A 23,615-nucleotide genomic window follows, 5' to 3' on the forward strand; every position below is an offset into this window, starting at 1 on the left:
AGAGACAGCAAAGGACCTGGAAGTGCAGTTGAACGGAATGGACAGTGTCTTGAAAGGAGGATATAAGATGAACATCAACAAAAGCAAAACGAGGATAATGGAATGTAGTGGAATTAAGTCGGGTGATGCTGAGGGAATTAGATTAGGAAATGAGACACTTAAAGTAGTAAAGGAGTTTTGCTATTTGGGGAGCAAAATAACTGATGATGGTCGAAGTAGAGAGGATATAAAATGTAGACTGGCAATGGCAAGGAAAGCGTTTCTGAAGAAGAGAAACTTGTTAACATCGAGTATAGATTTAAGTGTCAGGAAGTCATTTCTGAAAGTATTTGTATGGAGTGTAGCCATGTATGGAAGTGAAACATGGACGGCAAATAGTTTGGACAAAAAGAGAATAGAAGCTTTCGAAATGTGGTGCTACAGAAGAATGCTGAAGATTAGATGGGTAGATCACATAACTAATGAGGAAGTATTGAACAGGATTGGGGAGAAGAGAAGTTTGTGGCACAACTTGACCAGAAGAAGGGATCGGTTAGTAGGACATGTTCTGAGGCATCAAGGGATCACCAATTTAGTATTGGAGTGCAGCGTGGAGGGTAAAAATCGTAGGGGGAGACCAAGAGATGAATACACTAAGCAGATTCAGAAGGATGTAGGTTGCAGTAGGTACTGGGAGATGAAGAAGCTTGCACAGGATAGAGTAGCACGGAGAGCTGCATCAAACCAGTCTCAGGACTGAAGACCACAACAACAACAACAACAACATCACTGGTAGTCATTTATTTCCACTCTGGTAGTCTGAATCTATGGATTTCACTAGTAATTATAACAACACTGGTCCTTCGCAAACCCAGTCAACCACATAAACAAACAGCAATTGGCATTCATCTGTTCGGCTTTACTCCATTCAGCTCGTATAACCCCATCCCCTTTTCTCTGCATGAAAGTTTATTTCTAGATCGACGAGGATTCCTGTGGCAGAGACATCATGTACACTATGCACTCATTCAGAAGACAACTTATGCGCTGTTCAAAAGTGAACTTAGAATATGTTCAAAAATCAACAGCATTGCATTTCAAAATCATTTCAATAATCGATAGACCAACACACACCGGATGCTACACATTTTGTTTTTTTTCCTCAAGAATATGAACACACACAAAAATAAAAACCTTCCATCGTCACTTGTAAGGCAACATTCTTGAAGCTAAAAAAAGCTTATGGTCTATTCCCTGTTCTGCAACATTAATACCAGGAACACATTTAGCTCTGGTGACAGTAGTTTTGCAGTTGGTGAAGGTGCTGTTCTGTCACACGTCCCCAGATGGCACAGGACAACTAAGTAAATACAAATCTAAAATACTAATAGAGGAACAAGTGATTTACAGACAATTTACGGCATCAAAATTTTCCACCTTTACTTGTACTGAACTAAATTCTATCTGATCATGGAGACCACATCATTAATTTCGCTTTTTCACCCTCGAGTGAACTTACCAGATGAAGTCAGTCCAACAGTAACAGCAACAGGCACTTTGCTTGAGCAATTTCTAAGTTCAATAAGCAAGAGGGATTACGGTTCCAGCTTGATGACAACATTGAGCCCCATCCACACCAAGCACATGGCGTTGCAATGCGAAAGTCCACGAAAAAGATTCAGTGCAGCATGGTGTGGCTGGCATGGAGAGCAAACCCCATCATCACTCTGCATACTACCAAGCAACAAAAAACAAATTCACAAAGAGTCCGCATATCATTCTATTTGGACAGAGTTTCTTGCTACCGAGTCAGAATGGGATGGTAGTACTGAAAGGAGCACGAAGTGTGTAAATTAATATTCATTCTATTTCATAGTCAGTTTTGTGCGGAATCATCAGAAAACATACACTCCTGGAAATTGAAATAAGAACACCGTGAATTCATTGTCCCAGGAAGGGGAAACTTTATTGACACATTCCGGGGGTCAGATACATCACATGATCACACTGACAGAACCACAGGCACATAGACACAGGCAACAGAGCATGCACAATGTCGGCACTAGTACAGTGTATATCCACCTTTCGCAGCAATGCAGGCTGCTATTCTCCCATGGAGACGATCGTAGAGATGCTGGATGTAGTCCTGTGGAACGGCTTGCCATGCCATTTCCACCTGGCGCCTCAGTTGGACCAGCGTTCGTGCTGGACGTGCAGACCGCATGAGACGACGCTTCATCCAGTCCCAAACATGCTCAATGGGGGACAGATCCGGAGATCTTGCTGGCCAGGGTAGTTGACTTACACCTTCTAGAGCACTTTGGGTGGCACGGGATACATGCGGACGTGCATTGTCCTGTTGGAACAGCAAGTTCCCTTGCCGGTCTAGGAATGGTAGAACGATGGGTTCGATGACGGTTTGGATGTACCGTGCACTATTCAGTGTCCCCTCGACGATCACTAGTGGTGTACGGCCAGTGTAGGAGATCGCTCCCCACACCATGATGCCGGGTGTTGGCCCTGCGTGCCTCGGTCGTATGCAATCCTGATTGTGGCGCTCACCTGCACGGCGCCAAACACGCATACGACCATCATTGGCACCAAGGCAGAAGCGACTCTCATCGCTGAAGACGACACGTCTCCATTCGTCCCTCCATTCACGCCTGTCGCGACACCACTGGAGGCGGGCTGCACGATGTTGGGGCGTGAGCGGAAGACGGCCTAACGGTGTGCGGGACCGTAGCCCAGCTTCATGGAGACGGTTGCGAATGGTCCTCGCCGATACCCCAGGAGCAACAGTGTCCCTAATTTGCTGGGAAGTGGCGATGCGGTCCCCTACGGCACTGCGTAGGATCCTACGGTCTTGGCGTGCATCCGTGCGTCGCTGCGGTCCGGTCCCAGGTCGACGGGCACGTGCACCTTCAGCCGACCACTGGCGACAACATCGATGTACTGTGGAGACCTCACGCCACACGTGTTGAGCAATTCGGCGGTACGTCCACCCGGCCTCCCGCATGCCCACTATACGCCCTCGCTCAAAGTCCGTCAACTGCACATACGGTTCACGTCCACGCTGTCGCGGCATGCTACCAGTGTTAAAGACTGCGATGGAGCTCCGTATGCCACGGCAAACTGGCTGACACTGACGGCGGCGGTGCACAAATGCTGCGCAGGTAGCACCATTCGACGAACACCACCGCGGTTCCTGGTGTGTCCGCTGTGCCGTGCGTGTGATCATTGCTTGTACAGCCCTCTCGCAGTGTCCGGAGCAAGTATGGTGGGTCTGACACACCGGTGTCAATATGTTCTTTTTTCCATTTCCAGGAGTGTAGAAGTTAATAGACCTGCACTGAGAACAAATGGAATTGTGGAATCCAAAATATAATGATTACTACATAAAAAAAGGAAGGAAGGCAGACAGGCCTATATACAAATGTTTATCCATCAAACGCAATCAATGAAGTTGTTTTAAGTGAACACACTGATATTTGACTGTGCAGCCTTTTGTTGTTGTGAACTTCAGTCCTGAGACTGGTTTGATGCAGCTCTCCATGCTACTCTATCCTGTGCAAGCTTCTTACTCTCCCAGTACCTACTGCAACCTACATCCTTCTGAATCTGTTTAGTGAATTCATCTCCTGGTCTCCCTCTACGATTTTTACCCTCCACGCTGCCCTCCAATGCTAAATTTGTGATCCCTTGATGCCTCAGAATATGTCCTACCAACCGACCCCTTCTTCTAGTCAAGTTGTGCCACAAACTCCTCTTCTCCCTAATTCTGTTCAATACCTCCTCATTAGTTACGTGATCTACCCATCTAATCTTCAGCATTCTTCTGTAGTACCACATTTCGAAAGCTTCTATTCTGTTCTTGTCCAAACTATTTATCACCCACATTTTACTTCCATACAAATACTTTCAGAAACAACTTCCTGACATTTAAATCCATACTTGATGTTAACAAATTTCTCTTCTTCAGAAACGCTTTCCTTGCCATTGCCAGTCTACATTTTATATCCTCTCTATTTCGACCATCATCAGTTAATTTGCTCCCCAAATAGCAAAACTCCTTTACTACTTTATGCTGCCATAGGTCAAACGGATATCAACTGCTTCATTTTTTATTACATCTTTGTGTAGTACGTAAAGAAATATGAATGTTTTATTTGGAACACTTTTATCGCTTAGTGATAGATGGCGCTATAATAGTCACAAATGTATAAGTATGTGGTATCACGTAACATTCCGCCAGTGTGGACGGTATTTGCTTCGTGATACATTACCAGTGTTAAAATGGACCGTTTACCAATTGTGGAAAAGGTTGATATCGTGTTGATGTATGGCTATTGTGATCAAAATGCCCAACAGACGTGTGCTATGTATGCTGCTCGGTATCCTGGACGACATCATCCAAGTGTCCAGACCGTTCGCCGGATAGTTACGTTATTTAAGGAAACCACAACCTACAACAAACGATGATGCCCAAGTAGGTGTTTTAGCTGCTGTCGCGGCTAATCTGCACATCAGTAGCAGACAAATTGGGCGAGAATTGGGAATCTCAAAAACGTTGGTGTTGAGAATGCTACATCACCATTGATTGCACCCGTACCTTATTCCTATGCACCAGAAATTGCATGGAGACGACTTTGAATGTCATGTACAGTTCTGCCACTGGGCTCAAGAGAAGTTACAAGACGATGACAGATTTTTTGCACGCATTCTGTTTAGCAATGAAGCGTCATTCACCAACAGCAGTAACGTAAACCAGTATAATATTCACTATTGGGCAATGGAAAATCCACGATGGCTGCAACAAGTGGAACATCAGCGACCTTGGCGGGTTAATGTATGTTGCGTTATTATGGGAGGAAGGATAATTGACCCCCATTTTATCGATGGCAATCTAAATGGTGCAGTGTATGCCGATTTCCTACGTAATGTTCTACCGATGTTACTACAAGATGTTTCACTGCATGACAGAATGGCGATGTACTTCCAACACGATGGATGCCCGGCACATAGCTTGTGTGGCGTTGAAGCGACACTGAATAGCATATTTCATGACAGGTGGATTGGTCGTCAAAGCACCATACCATGGCCTGCACGTTCACCGGATCTGACGTCCCCGGATTTCTTTCTGTGGGGAAAGTTGAAGGATATTTGCTATCGTGAGCCACCAATAACGCCTGACAACATGCATCAGCCCATTGTCAATGCATGTGCAAACATTACGTAAGGCGAACTACTTGGTGTTGAGAGGAATATCGTTACACGTATTGCCAAATGAATTGAGACGGACATCATTTTGAGGATTTATTGCATTAATGTGGTATTTACAGGTAATCACGGTGTAACAGCATGCGTTCTCAGAAATGATTAGTTCACAAAGGTCAGAACAATTAATGGCATCTCTTGAAAAATGATCTTCAGAATTTCTTTTCATTAGTAACTTGATATTCTCAAGTTCCTTCCATAACAAATGCGCAAATGTGTACGTCGTATCTTCTAGTGTTGTAATTAAACTGTCAATGCTAGCACTCGTGTCACTTACACATTTGCACTATAAGAAAACTAAATCCGATGCAGTTTCATTTTTTAAATAATACAGAATGAACTCAATGGTAGAATTTTTGTTTTCCAATGATCTGAAAAATTTGATGATTGCTGGTATGTGTGTGTCCTAGTATGGCACTGTGAATTTCATCTCATGATTATTGAACCGGGAAAATATTTTTTTTGGCAGGTGAGGAAATTTCTCTTGAAGGAATTGAAAGTATGCTCTTTTTATTTCGCGAGAGCGCAGAAATTCCATTTTCACACTACACAATAAACTTTAGCTCTCTTAGTTCTTTCATGAAGATGTCACCTACGGACTACATTTGCACACCCAGCATTTGAAATGTATTCAATGGACTCCAATCAGTATTTTAAGTGTCAGAACAAGATCCCATATATGCAGCAGAGTCTGATAATAAACTCACATTTCCACATTTAATGCTGTAGACTTTTGGGGTGTCTATTGTGGTCTGGGCACAAGTACTTCTGTTAGCAACATCTAAAAAGTTACAAGAAGCCAGATACAGTTTCTGTTCTAATGTTGCAGTCATTGTCCAAAATAAAACTGCAAATACACACCTTCCATTTTTGTCACAAGTTTCATCAGCAATAATTAGCATAGGAAGAGCCTTCACAGCATCTTTGATTTCTTCTTTGATTTGATGACTGTGCTGACAGACATATTCTCGTCAAAATCTGAACTGGGTACACAAGCAGCACCGGGTATGTATGTATTCAGAAATGGCCTAACTTCAACATTATCTAGTTTTGTCAACTAGATGTTTGCCTTTGAACACGTTCTAACTATATTGTGGTACATAGATCCAGTCTCACTTTTCATTTTTATGGCACTGTTGAGCATCTCACCAATAGTAGTCTGCCTTTTAGATGAAGTTCTTGCAGCCACTGCAGACACATTTTTTTGCCTTCTGGCTAGCTTTTTTTTTTTTTTTTCTAAATTGTCCTCAACTTAAAGAGAACCACCACAACTGCTACAGTAGTGAAATACCTTAACAAGAACGGAATACTGGGACAACTAGAATGTGAAGAACTGCGCACACTGGGCGACAAAAAAGCTTTCAAAGTAGGCATTCCGTTTGAAAAGCTACAAATCACACAGGAACCAGAATTCTGGCCAGAAAACATAAAAGTACGTCGATTTCGTTTCCCAAGACGATCAATGGAAGAGGGAGCACAGCTCAACTAAACTAAGAAGAAAACCAGAAGAGCAAGAAATAAAAGCAGTCTTGTGGAATACAGAGGGAGTAAAAAGTGCTCTTAACCTAAAACCAACAGACATTCTGGAAAATTCGGATCTTGCAATTCTAACAGAAACCTTCCTGATAGACAGCTGGCAACATAAAGATTTCTACAATTATCACCTAATGGCAAAGAAGGGAGAAAGAGGACGACCCATGGGAGGAATATCTATCCTACTGAAACCCTGGATGACGCCCACCAAAAAAATCATAAAACAAGAAAATAGTATCCTAATAGAAGCGGCAAACATAAATATAATTGCAGCCTATTTTAAACCGCACACAAATGCTGTAGAAATAATTGACGAAATAGTCACACTCATCAAACAATGCGACAGCAAACCCACCATTATTGCAGGCGATCTCAACTGCAGAATAGACACACAAAACTATAAAACAAAACTAGTCATTGAAACCCTAGAAGAAGATGGTTTCACCTACTTAACGATAGGCAGATACCTACATACATATGCCACAATGGGAAGAGCACCATTGATATCGCATTAACAAGAGGAGACATAGAAGGAAGTATTCAACCAATATGGCATGACTCCATTACTCCTATACGAAAGCACATTCCAATGAAGATAAAAATAAATATCGTCACGTCACCGCCAGCAAGAAAGACCCACAAAATCACACAAAGAAAAATTGATATAGAAAAATTAACAAACGAGCAAGAACAATTAACAGAAATAGAAACTTTCATAGAGGAAGGAGACCTTGAAAAAGCATCAGACCAAATAGAAGACGTCCTAAAAAATTCAGTGATACAAACAATCCCCAAAACAAGGACGGCCAAAAGATGGTTCGATGCTGAATGCTACAGCAAAAGGAACACTGTTCTAAGAATCTTCCACAGACTAAGAAACCAGCATGACGAGGAAACATACAAACTGTACGCAGAAGAGAGGAGAATCTACAAAAAACTAATAGAAGAGAAGAAAAAAGAATACATAGAAAGTGAGGCAAAAAGAGAAGTGGATGAAGCAGAGAAAGACCCATACATAACACCAAGACCAAGAAAAATGGATCATACACCAAATATAGACCTGAAGGAATGGGAAGACCACTTCAGTAAGATACTGAACAAACAAGGACTCAAAACACCCCCAAAGAAAGAGAAACAACATCAAACTAAGGAAAAAGACAATACATGGGAACCCCTAAATGAAGATGATGTGAAAGAAGAAATAAAAGCACTGAAGAACAAGAAAGCAGCAGGACCTGATAATATACACAATGAACATATAAAAGATGCAAAAGAGGCCCTCCAACACATATGGACCAAACTGTTTAACAAATGCCTGGAACTTGGAAGAATTCCGACACAATGGAGACATTCGACAATAAAAGTTCTCTACAAAGGTAGAGGAGACCCAATGGACCCAAACAAGTACAGAGGCATAGCCCTGGAAAATACTCAATTCAAGATGTTTTCGAAGATAATAACACAAAAAATCCAAGCCTCTGTGGACAGTCATCTCCCAGAACGACAAATGGGTTTCAGATCTGGAAGATCAACACTTACGGCAGTCAGGCTTCTTCTAAACAACATCGATGATGCGCTACAAAAGAAACAAATGTTCTACACAGTGTTCATAGACTTTACCAAAGCCTTTGACCTATTGGAAAGAGAGCTCATAGTCCGAAAACTGGAGAACACAATGGGAGAATATAGCATATGGGCAAGAATTATCAAATCAATCCTTGAATACAATTTAATTACAATATCAGACAACCTCTCTTTTTCGAACCCCATTCTGCAATCGAACTGAGTCTTACAGGGTGACCCAATGAGCCCTTTGCTATACATTCTTGCCACTGAAGAAGTACTCCGAATTGGAGAAAATGAAGAAGATGTGTATGTATATGCATACGCTGACGACATAGCCGTAGGTTCAACAGATATACAGAAGCTGCAGAGAATCATTGAGAAAATAGACAGATGGTGCAGTGAACACAAACTACACATAAACATAGCAAAGACAGAAATGTTAATTTTCAGAAAAGGAGGCAAAACACCCAAGAATGCGGAAATCAGTATCAGAGGACAAAAAATAAAAATCTCATCAGACTTTAAATACCTAGGAGTGACATTGCAACCAACAGCCAAATGCTTCACAAAACATACAACAGAACGTGCAGCCCAAGCAATAATAGCAATACAGGACATCAAAAACATCCGCCTACTCAGTCTAGAAACGGCCATGAAATTATTCAACGCAAAAATCTTGCCAATCCTGGCCTATGGGATGGAGGTTATATGGGACCACCTGACAGAAAAAATCTAGAAACACTAGAAAAGGTAAAATTGACCTATCTAAAAACAGCACTAGGTCTCTCAAAGACAACAAGATCTAGACTAGAGTACCTGCTAGCGAGAGAGACATTCCTAATTGAAGACATCAGACTTCGATATATGATGCCACGCACCAGGGCTTCCAGAAAGCAACTGAAGATCATGGAGGACAAACGAGAAAAAATATGGCCGGAGTTTTATGGCACCGAAGCAATGACGAACCGCTCATGGACAGCACCAAACTTCGAACAGTGACATGTTGTAACTAGACTTTCTACTTACGGCTTTCATCATCTAATCTGCAAAAACAAAACTTACCACGACCCAACCGCAACATGTGTATGTGAACTGTGTAACGAAGCCTGTGAACGATATCACATAGAACTGTGCAGTAAACGAGTGAAATCGATAAATGAATATGCAAAAATGTAAAATGTAAATTGTTAAGCAAAGTAACTGTATATGGCTATTTGGCTGCAATTTTATTAAATAAATTGTCCTTCTTCCAGTTTAGTTTCACATTACAAACATGACACATAAAAAAATTTTTGTCAGTAACATAAAAGCTTTCTTCTTTCATATAGGTATTGCATTGCTCCTGCAAACTGAATTTATGCCTACGCAATTTTTAAACACACAGCAGTCACTGCAGAAAATTCACAAATTAACAGAACATTAAACCATAAAGGTTAATCAAGAGTGTGCAATTACACTGATACAACATGTAAAAAACTAAACTCTGTCCATGAAGGCCCAACGGTACCGACTGGCCCCTCCATCATCCTCAGACCACAGGCGACACTGGATGCAGCTATAGAGGGGCACATGGTCAGCACACCATTCTCCCAGCCATATGTCGGAGCCGCTACTTCTCAATCAAGTAGCTCCTCAGTTTGCCTTAAAAGGGCTAAGTGCACCCCGCTTGTCAACAGCACTCGGCAGACCAAATAGTCACCCATCCACTTGCTGACCCATCTCAAAAGTCCGTAACTTTAGTGATCTGACAAACTGGTATTACCACTGCAGCAAGGCTGTGATACAACATGTATCTGGCAAAAATGTTTACATAAAAAAGTGTAGCTTTTCTTGTATTTTAGAAAATCCTGTTTAATAATTATGAAGAATAAAGAGTAAAGAATACAGCAGACGAAACAAATAAACAGCCATTTCAAAATTCATGCAACCCAGGTATTTATTCATGTAACAAGTATTTATTTACAATCATAATTTTTGCTCTTTTGTAATTTTTGTGGTGATTTCACACATAATTGTGGATATATTAAAAAGACTCAAAGCCCAGACTATGTATATTCAGATGTTTTAGCACTAAAGTACTAAATTTCACATGAAGTTACCAATTTTAATAAATTATGCTGAAATATACCAATTTTGCATTTTATCCTACTACGAAATGGATCAGAAACATGACACACTATACCCAGACAGAAACTGAGTAATCACTTTTTACAAATTCAAAACATTTCCCATTAATAGCAGATGCATATTTCATGTATAAGGGGCATTCAAATGAAACCCGATCACTAGTGTAAAGAAACGGTAATGATTTTATTAACTCAAAAATGTAGTTATACACAGTACACACACTCCAAAATAGTCGCCAAAACTGTTGGCACATTTATCCCATTGCGACACTAGTTGGTCAATTCCATCCTTGAAGAAGTTAGCAGGCTGCTGTCGGATCCAGGCCTGGACCCAGTCACACACTTCGTCATACGTTGCAAATTGATGTCCATGAATAGCTTGTTTTAGAGTTCCAAACACAATAAAATCACACAGTAAAAGGTTGGGACTATACGGTGGATGTTCCAACGTTTCCCACTGAAACTGCCACAGTGTCGTCTTCACTGCATTGGCCTTGTGTGGCGGGCATTATCATGCAGGAGGATAACACTATTGGACAACATGCCTTGATGTTACGACTTGAGGGTTCGTCTAAGGTTCTTTAAAGTGGTTTGATAACGCTGGGCATTGATAGTGGTTCTCTGTTCCTGGAACTCGACAACCAGTGGGCCCTTGTGGTCAAAAAAGGAAGACATCATGACTTTACCAGAGCTGGTGTGCACAGCCTTAGATTTCTTTGGAGGTAGTCAAGTCGCACATTTCTGCTGCTTGCTCTGATGCTTGCTTCCCGATACAAAATGGTGACACCATGTTTCATCACCTGTGACAATACGCAACATAAAGCTCTATGCCTCCTCGCGATAACGTTGCAGATGACAGCACCATTTGAATATTGCGCTGTTCTGCAGTCAGTTGGTGGGGAACTCACTGCACACAAATTTTTCTAAACTTCAAGTGCTGATGCTTTATGGTGTGGGCGGTGCCCACGCTACTACCCAGTAACCGACGGATCTCATCCACAGTGATTCTGCAGTTGTCCAAGACTAAAGCATTTATTTCCACAACAACTTCCGGTGTGCTGAGACAATGCGCCCGTCCAGAACGAGCATCGTCTTCCACTGACTTGCACTCCTGAAGGAATCATTTGCGCCATTCTGCAACACTTGAACAACTCAGACTGGATGATTGGTTTAAAGGGAGGGGGGTAAGGGACGAAACTGCAAGGTCATCAGTCCCTTGTTACTGAGAAAATAATTACACAAGGTAAAGAAGTAAAGAAAGGAGACGGACAGCACAATAACAGGAGAAAGGAAGAACCAGAATAACGACAGGACAGCGAACACTACTATGGACAAAACAGGAAAAGAAAACCACAGAGAGAAGCAAGAAACGGGTAGAACGGATAAAAACAAGAGCATATGACCGTGGCTGGCCGACCACGAGAATAAAAAGGAAAAGCCAGCCACTCTGTGACACGTTAAAACATCCGGCCTAAAAGCATTAGAGTGGAGAACACAAAGGGACCAAGGACCTCAATAAAACTTACATAGAATGATAAAACCCATCAGAAATAAAACGTTAAACTAAATTAGACGATGAGACGTTGTTAGCTAAAATTAATGGCAATGAGTCTGGTAACTGAAGAGTCCGTCGCACGGTAGCCAAAGAAGGGCAGCTCAGCAAGATATGGGCCACTATCAGCTTGGCGCCACACCAACAGAGGTGGGTCATCACGGTGCAGGAGGTAGCCATGAGTCACCCAAGCATGGCCGATGCGGAGCCGACAGAGAACCACAGAGTCCCTGCGAGAGGCCCACGTGGAGGTCTTCCACACTTTCGTAGTCTCCTTAATGGCATGCAGTTTACTGTGCATACTGAGGTGATGCCATTCCATCTCTCAAAGGTTCAAAACCTTGTGGCGTAGTACTGAACGCATGTCAGTTGCAGAGATGCCGATCTGCATAAGCGGTTTTCACGTAGCCTGTTTGGTCAGCCTGTTGGTAAGTTCGTTGCCTGTTATTCTGACGGGACCTGGGGTCCAGACAAACACCACAGAACGACTGGACTGTTCCAGGGCACAGATAGACTCCAGGATGGTCGCTACCAAAGGACAACGAGAGTAGCACTGGTTGATAGCTTGTAGGCTGCTCAAGGAGTCAGTACACAGAAGAAATGACGACCCAGGCCATGAACAGATGTGATCAAGAGCAGGAGATATAGCCAACAGCTCGGCAGTGAAAACACTGCAGCCATCAAGCAAGGAATGCTGTTCAATGTCCTCCATGGACATACACAAAGCCGATGTGATCATCATCAGCCATCGAGCCGTTGGTGTAAACCACTTCATAGCCTCGGTATGTCAAGAATCACGAGGAAGTGGCAGTGGAGAGCCATGGGCTTAACTGAGTCCTTAGGGCCACGTGAACGGTCCAGGCAAATCCGTGGCGTAGATTCACACCACGGAGGTGTACATGAATGGACCTCAAGTATAAGTGGTAAAGGCAAGGACTCCAGTTCGGAAAGAAGGGATCGGACACGAACTGCAATTGGAAGCCCTTACTTGGGCCGCCGATGTGGGAGATGAACCGCCGTGGGTGGGAAAAGGAGACGGCAATTCAGATGCGCAGGGGAACTATGAACATGTGCAACTGGCCAGCAGTTGTGCACACCTAACCTGCAATAGAGGGACTCCGGAATCCACCAGGATGCTGGTCACTAGACTCGTTCTAAAAGCTCCTGTCGCTAGGTGAATGCCACAGTGGTGCACTGAGTCGAGTAAATGCAATGCTGAGGGCGCTGCTGACCCATAAACCAGACTCCCATAGTCAAGTCGGGATTGAACAAGGGTTCTGTAGAGCTGCATCAGTGTAGAGCGATCTGCTCCCCAGTTTGTGTTGCTCAGGCAGTGGAGGGCATTGGGGTGCTGCCAGCACTTTCGCTTAAGCTGACAAAAGTGAGGAAGCCAAGTAAATCGGGCGTCGGAAACCAGTCCTAAGAATCGATATGTCTCCACTACAATGAGTGGATCGTCATTAAGGTAAAATTCTGGTTCCAGATGAACGGTATGACGCTAACAAATGCGCATAATACACGACTTTTAGGCCGAAAACTGAAAACTGTGGGCTACAGCCCATGACTGCGCCTTGTGGATGGCTCCCTGTAGGCACCGCTCAGCAACACCAGTACTGGTGGAGCAGTATGAAATGCAGAAGTCGTCTGCATACAGAGAAGGTGAGACGGATGGCAACTTAGACAGCACTCACCGAACACAGCCTTTATCCATCAATACATTTCACAGCCTTCAACTCCATCTGCTGTAAAAAATCGAATCACTCCTCGTTGTTCCTGCTTACTCGCCTGAATGTTCGATGGTGGACGTTAACTTGTGTGACCATCTCTTTGGCATGAAACCACATTAGTGCTATGCAACATCAAACAGTGTGTATGCGTCAGTCTCTCTACCAATAGATGGTGCCACCATACCCACAGTGATGTGGTGCCACCTTACGTGTATGGCAAAGGTTGAAGCACTGACCAGGTTTCATTTGAATGAAACTCATATCTCCAATCATGTACTTCCCCGATAGTATTGAGACTGTTTGCAGAAATCTGCAAATAATTTCTGCATTCTAAATTGTACTGGTAATAAAGGAAATTCAAAATAAAGACTGTATTTTTCAGAGCATTTAGAATGTGTATTTTTCAGAGCATTATAAAGAGCCCTCCAAACTTCAGGAACAATCTTTGAGGTGCTTTTCTTGGATACCTTGAAGACATACATCTAGCTTTTAAATGAATCTATTTAAGACACTGCTTTTCTGTATTAGTGTTTTGATGCTCCATCTTCTCTCCCCCCCCCCCCCTGCCCCCCTCTTTCCTTTCCTTTGCAGACATGTTATAGATTCATTCAATTCAATCAAACTGACTAAGTGTTCTAAGTCTTCAAACAACGTGACTAAGTTGTTTACATTTTACAATAATTTTTTGTGGGGGTTCATCTTACTTCTGACTAGTTTGATGCATCCCAGCATGAATTCCTCTCCTAAGGCAACCCCTTCATCTCAAAGTAGCACTTGCAACCTATATCCTCAATTATTTGGTGGATGTATTCCAATCTCTACATCCCCTAACACTTTTTACCCTCTACAACTTCCTCTAGTACCATGGAAGTTATTTCCTGATGTCGTAACATGTCCAGTCATCCTGTCCCTTCTTCCTGTCAATGTTTCCCACATTTCTCTCACTGCTGTTTCTGCAGAGAACCTACTCATTTCTTACCCTATAAGCCGCCCTAATTTCAAATATTCTTCTGTAGTGCCACATCTCAAACACTTTGATGCTCTTCTTTTCCGATTTTCCCACAATCCACGATTCACTTCAACACAACGCTGTTCTCCAAATATACATCCTCAGAAATTTCTTGCTTAAATTAAGACCGAAGTCTGATAGCAGTATGCTTATTTTAGCCAGAAATGTCTTCTTTGACTGTGTTAATCTGCTTTTAACTTCATTGTTTCATTCATCATATGTTGTTTTGCTTCCAAGACAGCAGAATACCTTCACTTAGTTGTCCTCAAGTTTGATGCTAAGCTTCTCACTAATCTCTTTTCTGCTGCTCCTCATTACCTTCGTCTTTCTCCAGTTCACTCTCAATCCATATTCTGCAATCAGTAGACTGTTCGTGCACCGTTGGCAAGCAGTGTGCCCTTAGCCCTTGTGGTGTCAATTTAGGAGCTATCTGATGAAGAAGTAGCTGCTCATCATGAAAACTGACAATGACAGTGAAATCAGTGTGCTGACCACATCCAGTGATGCATATCGGCTGCAGATGATACAGCACTCGGTCGGACCTGTTGGGCCTTATAAGGCCTGTTCAGGCAGGGAGTAGATTGTTAATTCCATTCAACATGTCCTGTAAGTCTTTCTCACTTTAACTGAGGATTGCAATCTCAGCGAATCACTGATATCCTGCCAGTCAATAATGATACATAAATCACTTTGAACAATTGTGTCCACCATATATCTTTTCACTTTTCAACACTACTGGCATGCATAGAGAACTTTTTCTATGTTTTCTCCCTTCAGCTGATAAACAACTATGAAAGCATCATTTGCAAGCTTCAGAGTTTTGTCATCTACTTTTATTAACACGCGCACATGCACTAGAACAATGCTACACAGCTACAAACACACTGTTCCATTATGTGCCTACAAACACACGGTCCGATGTTGACACAGCTTCCCAAACACCCAGGACCAGTTCCCCACAATGACCCAGGAGGTGACTAAGGGTGGTGAGCACCAAACTAGTATAAATTAATCTTGTAGTGAGTGTGTAACTGAAGTAGTTATGCCTTTTCGCTAACAAAGCATGCCATTTCTGCATATTGCTGGCACGTGCATTTCATTTCTTCTCAGAAAATATTGATTGTCAGCCTACATTACTGTACCTTACGGCAATGTGCTATTAGTGGATTAATATGTTGTTCAATCGTTAACCCTGCCATTTACAGCTACCACTAGTGGCATGTATCAGAAGTATCTGGAGTATCAGTTCCATGGCCATATATACAAAAGAAAGGAAGAAGGATGATTACGATTTACTGTTCCGTTGACACCAAAGTCACTGGAGACGGGGCACAAGCTCAGTTTGTCTCCGGGACAGTTAAGGAAATCGGCCCTGCCCTTTCGAAGAAACCCTCCTGGCATTTTCATGGAGTAATTTAAGGGAAATCACAGAAAACCAAAATCAAGATGGCTGGACATGGGTTTCAATCACCAATCTCTAGAATGTGAGCCCAGTGCATTAACCATGGCGCTACCTCACTCAATCCTATGTATGAGGTACTGAGAAGTGTAATGAGGCTTATCTTTTATTTACAATTTATATACGTTTTCAAACAATAATATTGTCCCATTCAATGTAGCTCCCCTTGGCAGTCATACACCAGCAGAGTCGTTCTTCCGAGTCTCTGTAGCAGCACTGAATGGCTTCAACTGGTGGGGCCTTTAACATGCCCATAAAATTGCTTTGAATGTTTTCCAGAGTTCCAAAATGACATCCTTTGATGGCATTTTTCAATTTTGGGAAAAGATAAAGAATCATAACTGGGGTCTTAGCATTCACATCTGACTGCATTGAAAATGTTTACCTGGTATGGGTTCCTTCAGAGGACAGATGATAACTTAAGGATTAGGAGTTTATCACAATTCCACAGAGTAATTTAAAAAAAAAAAAGCTGCACACTGGGCAACATTACTGAGAATCAAATTAGAATACTTTTTTCCTATCTGACTCTGGGTAGGGGAACACAGTTTTGGATACCAGTGGAACAAACAGGGATGCCTGAGATCGATGAATGCCCAGTTTACGAAGCAAACTAGGGCCAATTCAAGGACATTTTTCCAGACAAGGGACTTATCATTTGGTGCTTTCATAACTGCCTTCTCCCACACACTAATTCACTCACGTCAGTTTTCACTACTACGATACGCACTATATACAAATCTTACACTTGGGCACCCCTGGCACTCCTCTCAGCTTGCCACCCCAAGTGACCATTACTAATTGTGATATGTCTTGCACAGAAATCTCTAAGTTGTGGTGCCTTTCATGCTTCTCCCAGCTTGGAGTCACAAGCAGCAGCATGTGTTGCTTGGTCCTTAAACCAATAATGTGGCTTGCCAAAAACAAATCCAGTGTGCAGCAAAGTCAACTTAAACTTATACCAAGATTCCTAGGAGCAATCTGAATCAAAAATGTAATACAGGCAAGGTCAAAACTATACTATTAAAAGCACCAATTTAATGCGTCAGTGAACTAGTGAGACTGACTGGAATTTACAGGCAGTCTCGCATCAATGGCATGCATCACCTGCAGTAGCACCCCGTGCAGAAGCAAGCTGCAGCTGAAGTACGTAGCCCTAGTACCCCCAACCTGTTATCCATATTCATACTTCAGCTGGGTTGGATTGGTAGGTGGCGAAGAAACCAGTGAATGCATTCACGGCATTGGCTGATTTTATGATTTTCCGCGTCCATATTTTGAAGTTTCTTACCATCCTCAGCTTCTGAACTGGATACGGGATGGAAAGGGATGGTGATCAGGTGCTTGATACCACTGTGTTGTCATAAAAGCTGTAACGCAGATACCATGAACTGGGGGCTATTGTCAGAAACCAGAATGGAAGGTGTCCTCCCTGTTGCAAACACGATGGATAGGAATGGTAGCTGCAGCAGCTGTGGTGGTGGTGGTGCCCATCCATGCCACATAGGGACAATCACTGAAAGGTCTGGCAAAATTGAAACCACTCTTTGCCAGGGATGGTCAAGAGTGCAGCCAATGGTTGAAACACTGTGGTGGGGCTGACAGAGTGGGCACAGGCCAGGAATTTGCAGATGGTGTGTTCTATGGTAGCATCAGACCAAAAAAGTATAACTCTTGCCTACATTCTACACATTCCCCAACAGCAAAATAACAGGCTTGTGATTGGTGATGAGGTGAAACTTAGTACCACAGAGATATAAGAGAAACTTCCTGATGCCCTATCTGATGGTCAATGCCTCTTTCGCAATTTTTGAAAGGTTCTTATGTGCTGCATGTAATGCTTTAAGTGCAAATGCAATGGGCATTTCGTACTGTATTTGTGCAACAGCATGACACCAATGACACAATCTGATGCATGTTTGCCGGAATGGGATGTTGTTGAACCAAGGTCTGACCTACAGCACTTTTAAATTTGCACAAAAGCTTGCTGGCATATCTCTGAACACACAAATTTAACACCTACTTTCCACAAATGGTTACGTAGGTTGAAAATCTGGGCCACAATGGGAACAAATTTCGCTTAATAATTGACTCAGTTCTTTGAGGTTCCTACGAGCTGAATACTTAGCAACTGCATCCTCATGTTCCTGGGTGGGCATGACCCAGTCTTACTTAAGACAAGCCCCAAATAAATTTGTCGAGGCAACAATGCAGACCGTGGGCTTGGAGCCACTCAAACAACACTGTTGGCTGCGCAGGTGTGTAGTTGTGAATGCCTTGGGTAAGTTGCTCATGGTATCTAAAATAAGTATCACAGGAGCACTTTCCCATCGAATGGGAACCTGATATAACTATTCATGCCAACTGACATGTTAATCACTAAAAACTATTTCTTCTGATCATCTACAGGCAAACTAAAAGTTGATGTCAGCATGATCTATCTTTGAAAAATAATGGGCCCCAGCTGGCAAATGTGCATAAGATTGTGCCATTGGCACTGTGCTGTCCCACATATACACAGACAGCATGTAACAGCCCATCCATTTTTAAATGGAGCACAGAAGTCATTCAAAAAAATGATAAAGTGGCACTGGCTATCATATAGGGCACCAGCCAAGTTCCATGTATACATATCTCTACAGTACTAAGTTTAATCTGATCACAAGCCCTTTATTTTGCTATTCAATCCTGATACAAAACTTCCTGATAAGACGGTGCAGCAGTTGCAATGGTGGGTGTTCTTTCTGAGGAACTATTCCTCCCGATTATGAATTGGATGAGATTAAAATTTGCTTTGAGCATCAAAGTGATACATTTGGCTTCATACACTATGTGATGAAAAGTATCCAGAAACCCCCCAAAACATACATTTTTCATATTAGATGCATTGTGCTGCCACCTACTGCCAGGTACTCCATATCAGCGATCTCAGTAGTTATTAGACATCATGAGAGAGCAGAATGGGGTGCTTCGTGGAACTCGTGGACTTCAAATGTGGTCAGGTGATTGGGTGTCCCTTGTGTCATGTACATGAGATTTCCACACTCCTAAACATCATCCCTAGGTCCACTGTTTCTGATGTGATAGTGAAGAGGAAACGTGATGGGACACATACAGCACAAAAGCGTAGAGGCCGACCTTGTCTGTTGACCGACAGAGACCGCTGACAGCTGAAAAGGCTCGTAGTGTGTAATAGGCAGACTTCTATCCATACCATCACACAGGAATTCCAAACTGCATCAGGATCCACTGCAAGTACTATAACGGTTAGGTGGGAGGTGAGAAAACTTAGATTTCATGGTCGAGCAGCTATTCATAAGCCACACATCATGCCAGTAAATGCTGAAAGACCCCTCGCTTGGTGTTAGGAGCGTTAACACTGGACGATGGAACATTGGGACAATGCTGTGTGGAGTGACGAATCATGGTACACAATGTGGCAATCCGATGGCAAGGTGTGGGTATGGCGAACATCATCTGCCAGCGTGTGTAGTGCCAACAGTAAAATCTGAAGGCAGTGGTGTTATGGTGTGGTCGTGTTTTTCATGGAGTGGGCACTATCACAACACAGGCCTACACTGATGTTTTAAGCACTTCCTTGCTTCCCAATGTTGAAGAGCAATTCGGGGATGGCGATTCCATCTTTCAACACAATCAAGCTCCTGTTCATAATGCACAGCCCTTGGTAGAGTAGTTCCACAACAATAACATCCCTACAATGGACTGGCCTGCACAGAGTCCTGATCTGAATCCTACAGAACACTTTTGGGATGGTTTGGAACACCGACTTCACGCCAGGCCTCACCGACCAACATCGATACCTCTCCTCAGTGCAGCATTCCGTGAAGAACGGGCTGCCATTCCCAAAGAAACCTTCCAGCACCAGACTGAACGTATGCCTGCAAGAGTGGAAGCTGTCATCTAGGCTAAGAGTGGGCCAACACCATATTGAATCCAAGCATTACCGATAGAAGGTGCCATGAACTTAAGTCACTTTCAGCCAAGTGTCCAGATACATTTGGCTTCATACCTATGACCATGGCCATAGCCTACTGGCTAGACAAAACTAAGGATATACTTCCCATACTTTGCAAGCTATCTAGTTCTGCTGTTAAGTCATCTGCACATTGCGAAAGGCACTGGATGAGCTCTAAAAAACTTAGGCATTTATGATTGCTTTAAGGATAAGTGGACCTGTAACCCTGTTGCACAACCTAACATTGATACCAAGTTCTGCTTCATAACTTATGATGTTCTGTGAATGGTACCACAGGTGAAACTATATTTACCTAGTCCTGAATTTGAAAACCAAAAAGCGCAAAAGCGTCTAAGCCAAAAATGTTAGTTGTCATCCAAGAGTTCACTACTAGCAGTGTTAGCTGCCAAGCTACATTTTTATGCACAGCTTGGACTACAACTAACTCCGCAATGTGATCCACTGGCCATTATACGTCACCACTCTGCTGTGGGGAGACAATGTGCTTGTGTGTGTCATTAATCAGAGACATGTCCACACCTGTGTCCAACTGGCTACCTGCCATTGCTCCATTAATGTCCAGTTGTAACATGATTCTCTGTCTCACATCTGCTGCAGCTATGGGTACAGGCAAGATGGCTCAGTGTACTGACAGCTGATGTCGACGCGCACCAGTTGAGACAGACACCCATTAGACGCCCTGGTTTGTGGCACACAAAACATGTAACATCACACATAGTGCAGTGAAGTCCTTGATGCTGTATGCCACCATCTGGACACGATATGAGGCACAAACTTTTCTGGGGCCCTTTTGAAAACGAGGGGAAAGCCAACACTGCATGAGCCTCTACTCACTTTGGAACATGCCCATGGCGAACAAAACACCTCTGTTCCTGCAGCTCTACTAGTGATGAGGGCAGTGGATCACTAAGTACTGCACTAACTACTGAATACTGCGTTGACAGATAACCCAAAAAAGGATGCTATTTAAATTGGATGCTGACGTTGATTGTAAGTCCTCAGTTGATTGCAGAGCACAATGGCAAATAAAACAATACCAACGCCAGACGAAACATTAATCATAGCTTGTGCTCACATGGTTACTTCATAAGCTTTGGCAAGTTTCAGCCAATCATACAGGATAAGATCAGATGACACTAAAGCCTTTGCATTAACTTCTCTATCAAGGGACAGATTTATAAAAGCCTTGCGCAGTAATGTGTTGACATATGATGTCTGTCAATGCTGACAGGAAAAATCACACTTGTGTGTCAAGCCTTACAAGTCAGCAGCCTAAGCTGCATATGTCTGCTACTTTGAAAAAATGAATGACAACTGCAATAGCCCTGGGTGCAGATTTATAAGTCTGTCCAGAATGAACGCAATACAATGATTTGCTATTACAATTTAGAAATTGTCTCCCTTTTATTCCCATTTCAAAAATGGGTAGAGGATGATGTGTGTCTCAGACCATTGTTCTGCACCTCCACTGCATTCACGTCAGTTTCCCAGATATGGCATTACCCAGCAATGAACACAAACAATTTTTTTCCAAAGTTTTTGATTTTCCCTACTTGTTGCCCTTCTCCCATCACTCAGCAACAGTCTGATGTACATTATCCTGCTTTTGCATTTGAAATTAAAATTTTGATGCAGAATAAAAAAAAAGGCATGTAAATTGACTGTTACAAAGCAAATCATAGACTGTGGGAAAATTGTAGAAGCAGAGAAGTGAAGCATTTGAGATGCAATGTTACAGATAGATGATGAAAATTAAGTGGTCTGTTAACAAATGAGATATCCTCCGGAGAGTCAGCGATGAAAGAAATATGTGGAAAGAGTGAACTAGCAGAAGGGACAGGATGACAGGTTCAGTGTTAAGCAAAGGGAAGAACTCCTTAGATCAGAGGGAGACATGGAGGGGAAAAATTGTTGGGGAACACAGAGATTAGAATCTATACAACAAATAACTGAGAACACTGTATGGAACTGCTACTCTGAGATGAAGAGATTGCCAGAAGAAAGTATATTGTGGCAAGCTGCATCAGACATATAAGCAAGCTGAAAATATACAACAAAAATCATTAATTCTTACTAAGCCACATTCATTTAAAGTAGTTACTTCTCAATTTATACTGAGGGTTAACTGAACAAACTTCTAAAGAATTTTGAACAACAAAAAGTCCAGGTTGGAATATCAACAATATTATGAAAAGGATAGGTTACTCAGGTTACACAGAATGTGCGGAGGCTACCTTTTATTCCCTTACTGCTAAATGCAAAAATGTTATTAAAATTACATAGGCCCAACTAAAATCCTGGATAGTTAATAAATCAGAGTTCTTTTGACAGTTACCAAAGCCTAAATAACCGAAGCATCATATACACACAACTAATGATAAAACTGATTATGTCCCTTAGATTACCAAGACAAAGTTTAAAGTGCATATAATTGTTGGTACTTTGCATAACAACACTGCTTATCAATGAAAATATACTAAATCTTACATGCAATATATAAAATACTCTTAAATCTGTATATCTAAATATTGTACAGTAATGCCATAATCTTTAGAAATGTCCTGACTATTTTGAGCTGTGACTGTTTCACTTGACACTTCTGTACCTCAGCTACAATTACTTCACTGCTAGCAAAAGGAAAAAAATAGGATGAACTCTCCCATTTTACACCGAATCACCAAAGCTAGCTTGTGCTGTAGTGCAGCCTTGCCAAAATACTGCACAGACACCAAAGTCAAATAGACTTCATTCCATGTCTTTATTACACAAGTATAGCTGATATGTAATCATTTCATAGTAGTTGTATAGGTACTGGTGCTACTAGCAGTATATATCTGACAAAACAATTCACTTCTTTCTAGCAAAAGAAGCACCGTTACGATACAATATGTTCTCCTATAGTGGATACACTGTCTTTTTAATAATTAAAAAAATTTGTAATATAATAAACATCATGTGAAAATTTGCTACAACTTACAGGCACAGTATAAATAAACATTATATTGATGGGAATAACTTGAACAATAACACAATAGAAAAGATATTTATGCAAATGATTTTATTATTATTTCTTACCGGTCCTAGGAACTGGAATATCACTGCCAAAACCATAAATGTCATAGCAACAATGCATCTTGTTCGACAAAACCTCCACATTACAGAGGACAAGGAGGACATCTCCCCGCGCTTCACAACATGTGCATGCCACAACTTCTCGAGACGTTGAGCATTTGGTTCTGCACGATCAACCATCTAGAACAAATCATCAGAAATATCTTACGATTAGATTGTGTACATTATTGTTTTCCAGTGTAAGATTAGTCAGTGGCAATTTCAAAGAAATGGCTTACTATAAGGAAATGTTCCTTAACCAATGTTATTTACCATCTATAC

General features: G+C 42.2%; 1 protein-coding gene across 1 annotated transcript in view; it reads right to left on the minus strand.

Moving 5' to 3' along the window:
* LOC126088199 (ATP-binding cassette sub-family C member 5-like) overlaps window positions 1–23,615 on the minus strand; it is a 274,779-nt gene that overhangs the window by 199,459 nt on the left and 51,705 nt on the right. The window contains exon 4 of the mRNA XM_049906328.1: window positions 23,298–23,474. Within this exon, the coding sequence (XP_049762285.1) occupies window positions 23,298–23,474 (177 nt within the window). The remainder of the gene's footprint in view (window positions 1–23,297; window positions 23,475–23,615) is intronic.

The sequence above is a fragment of the Schistocerca cancellata genome, chromosome 1 (genome assembly GCF_023864275.1).
Source record: "Schistocerca cancellata isolate TAMUIC-IGC-003103 chromosome 1, iqSchCanc2.1, whole genome shotgun sequence".
Lineage (NCBI taxonomy): Eukaryota > Metazoa > Arthropoda > Insecta > Orthoptera > Acrididae > Schistocerca > Schistocerca cancellata.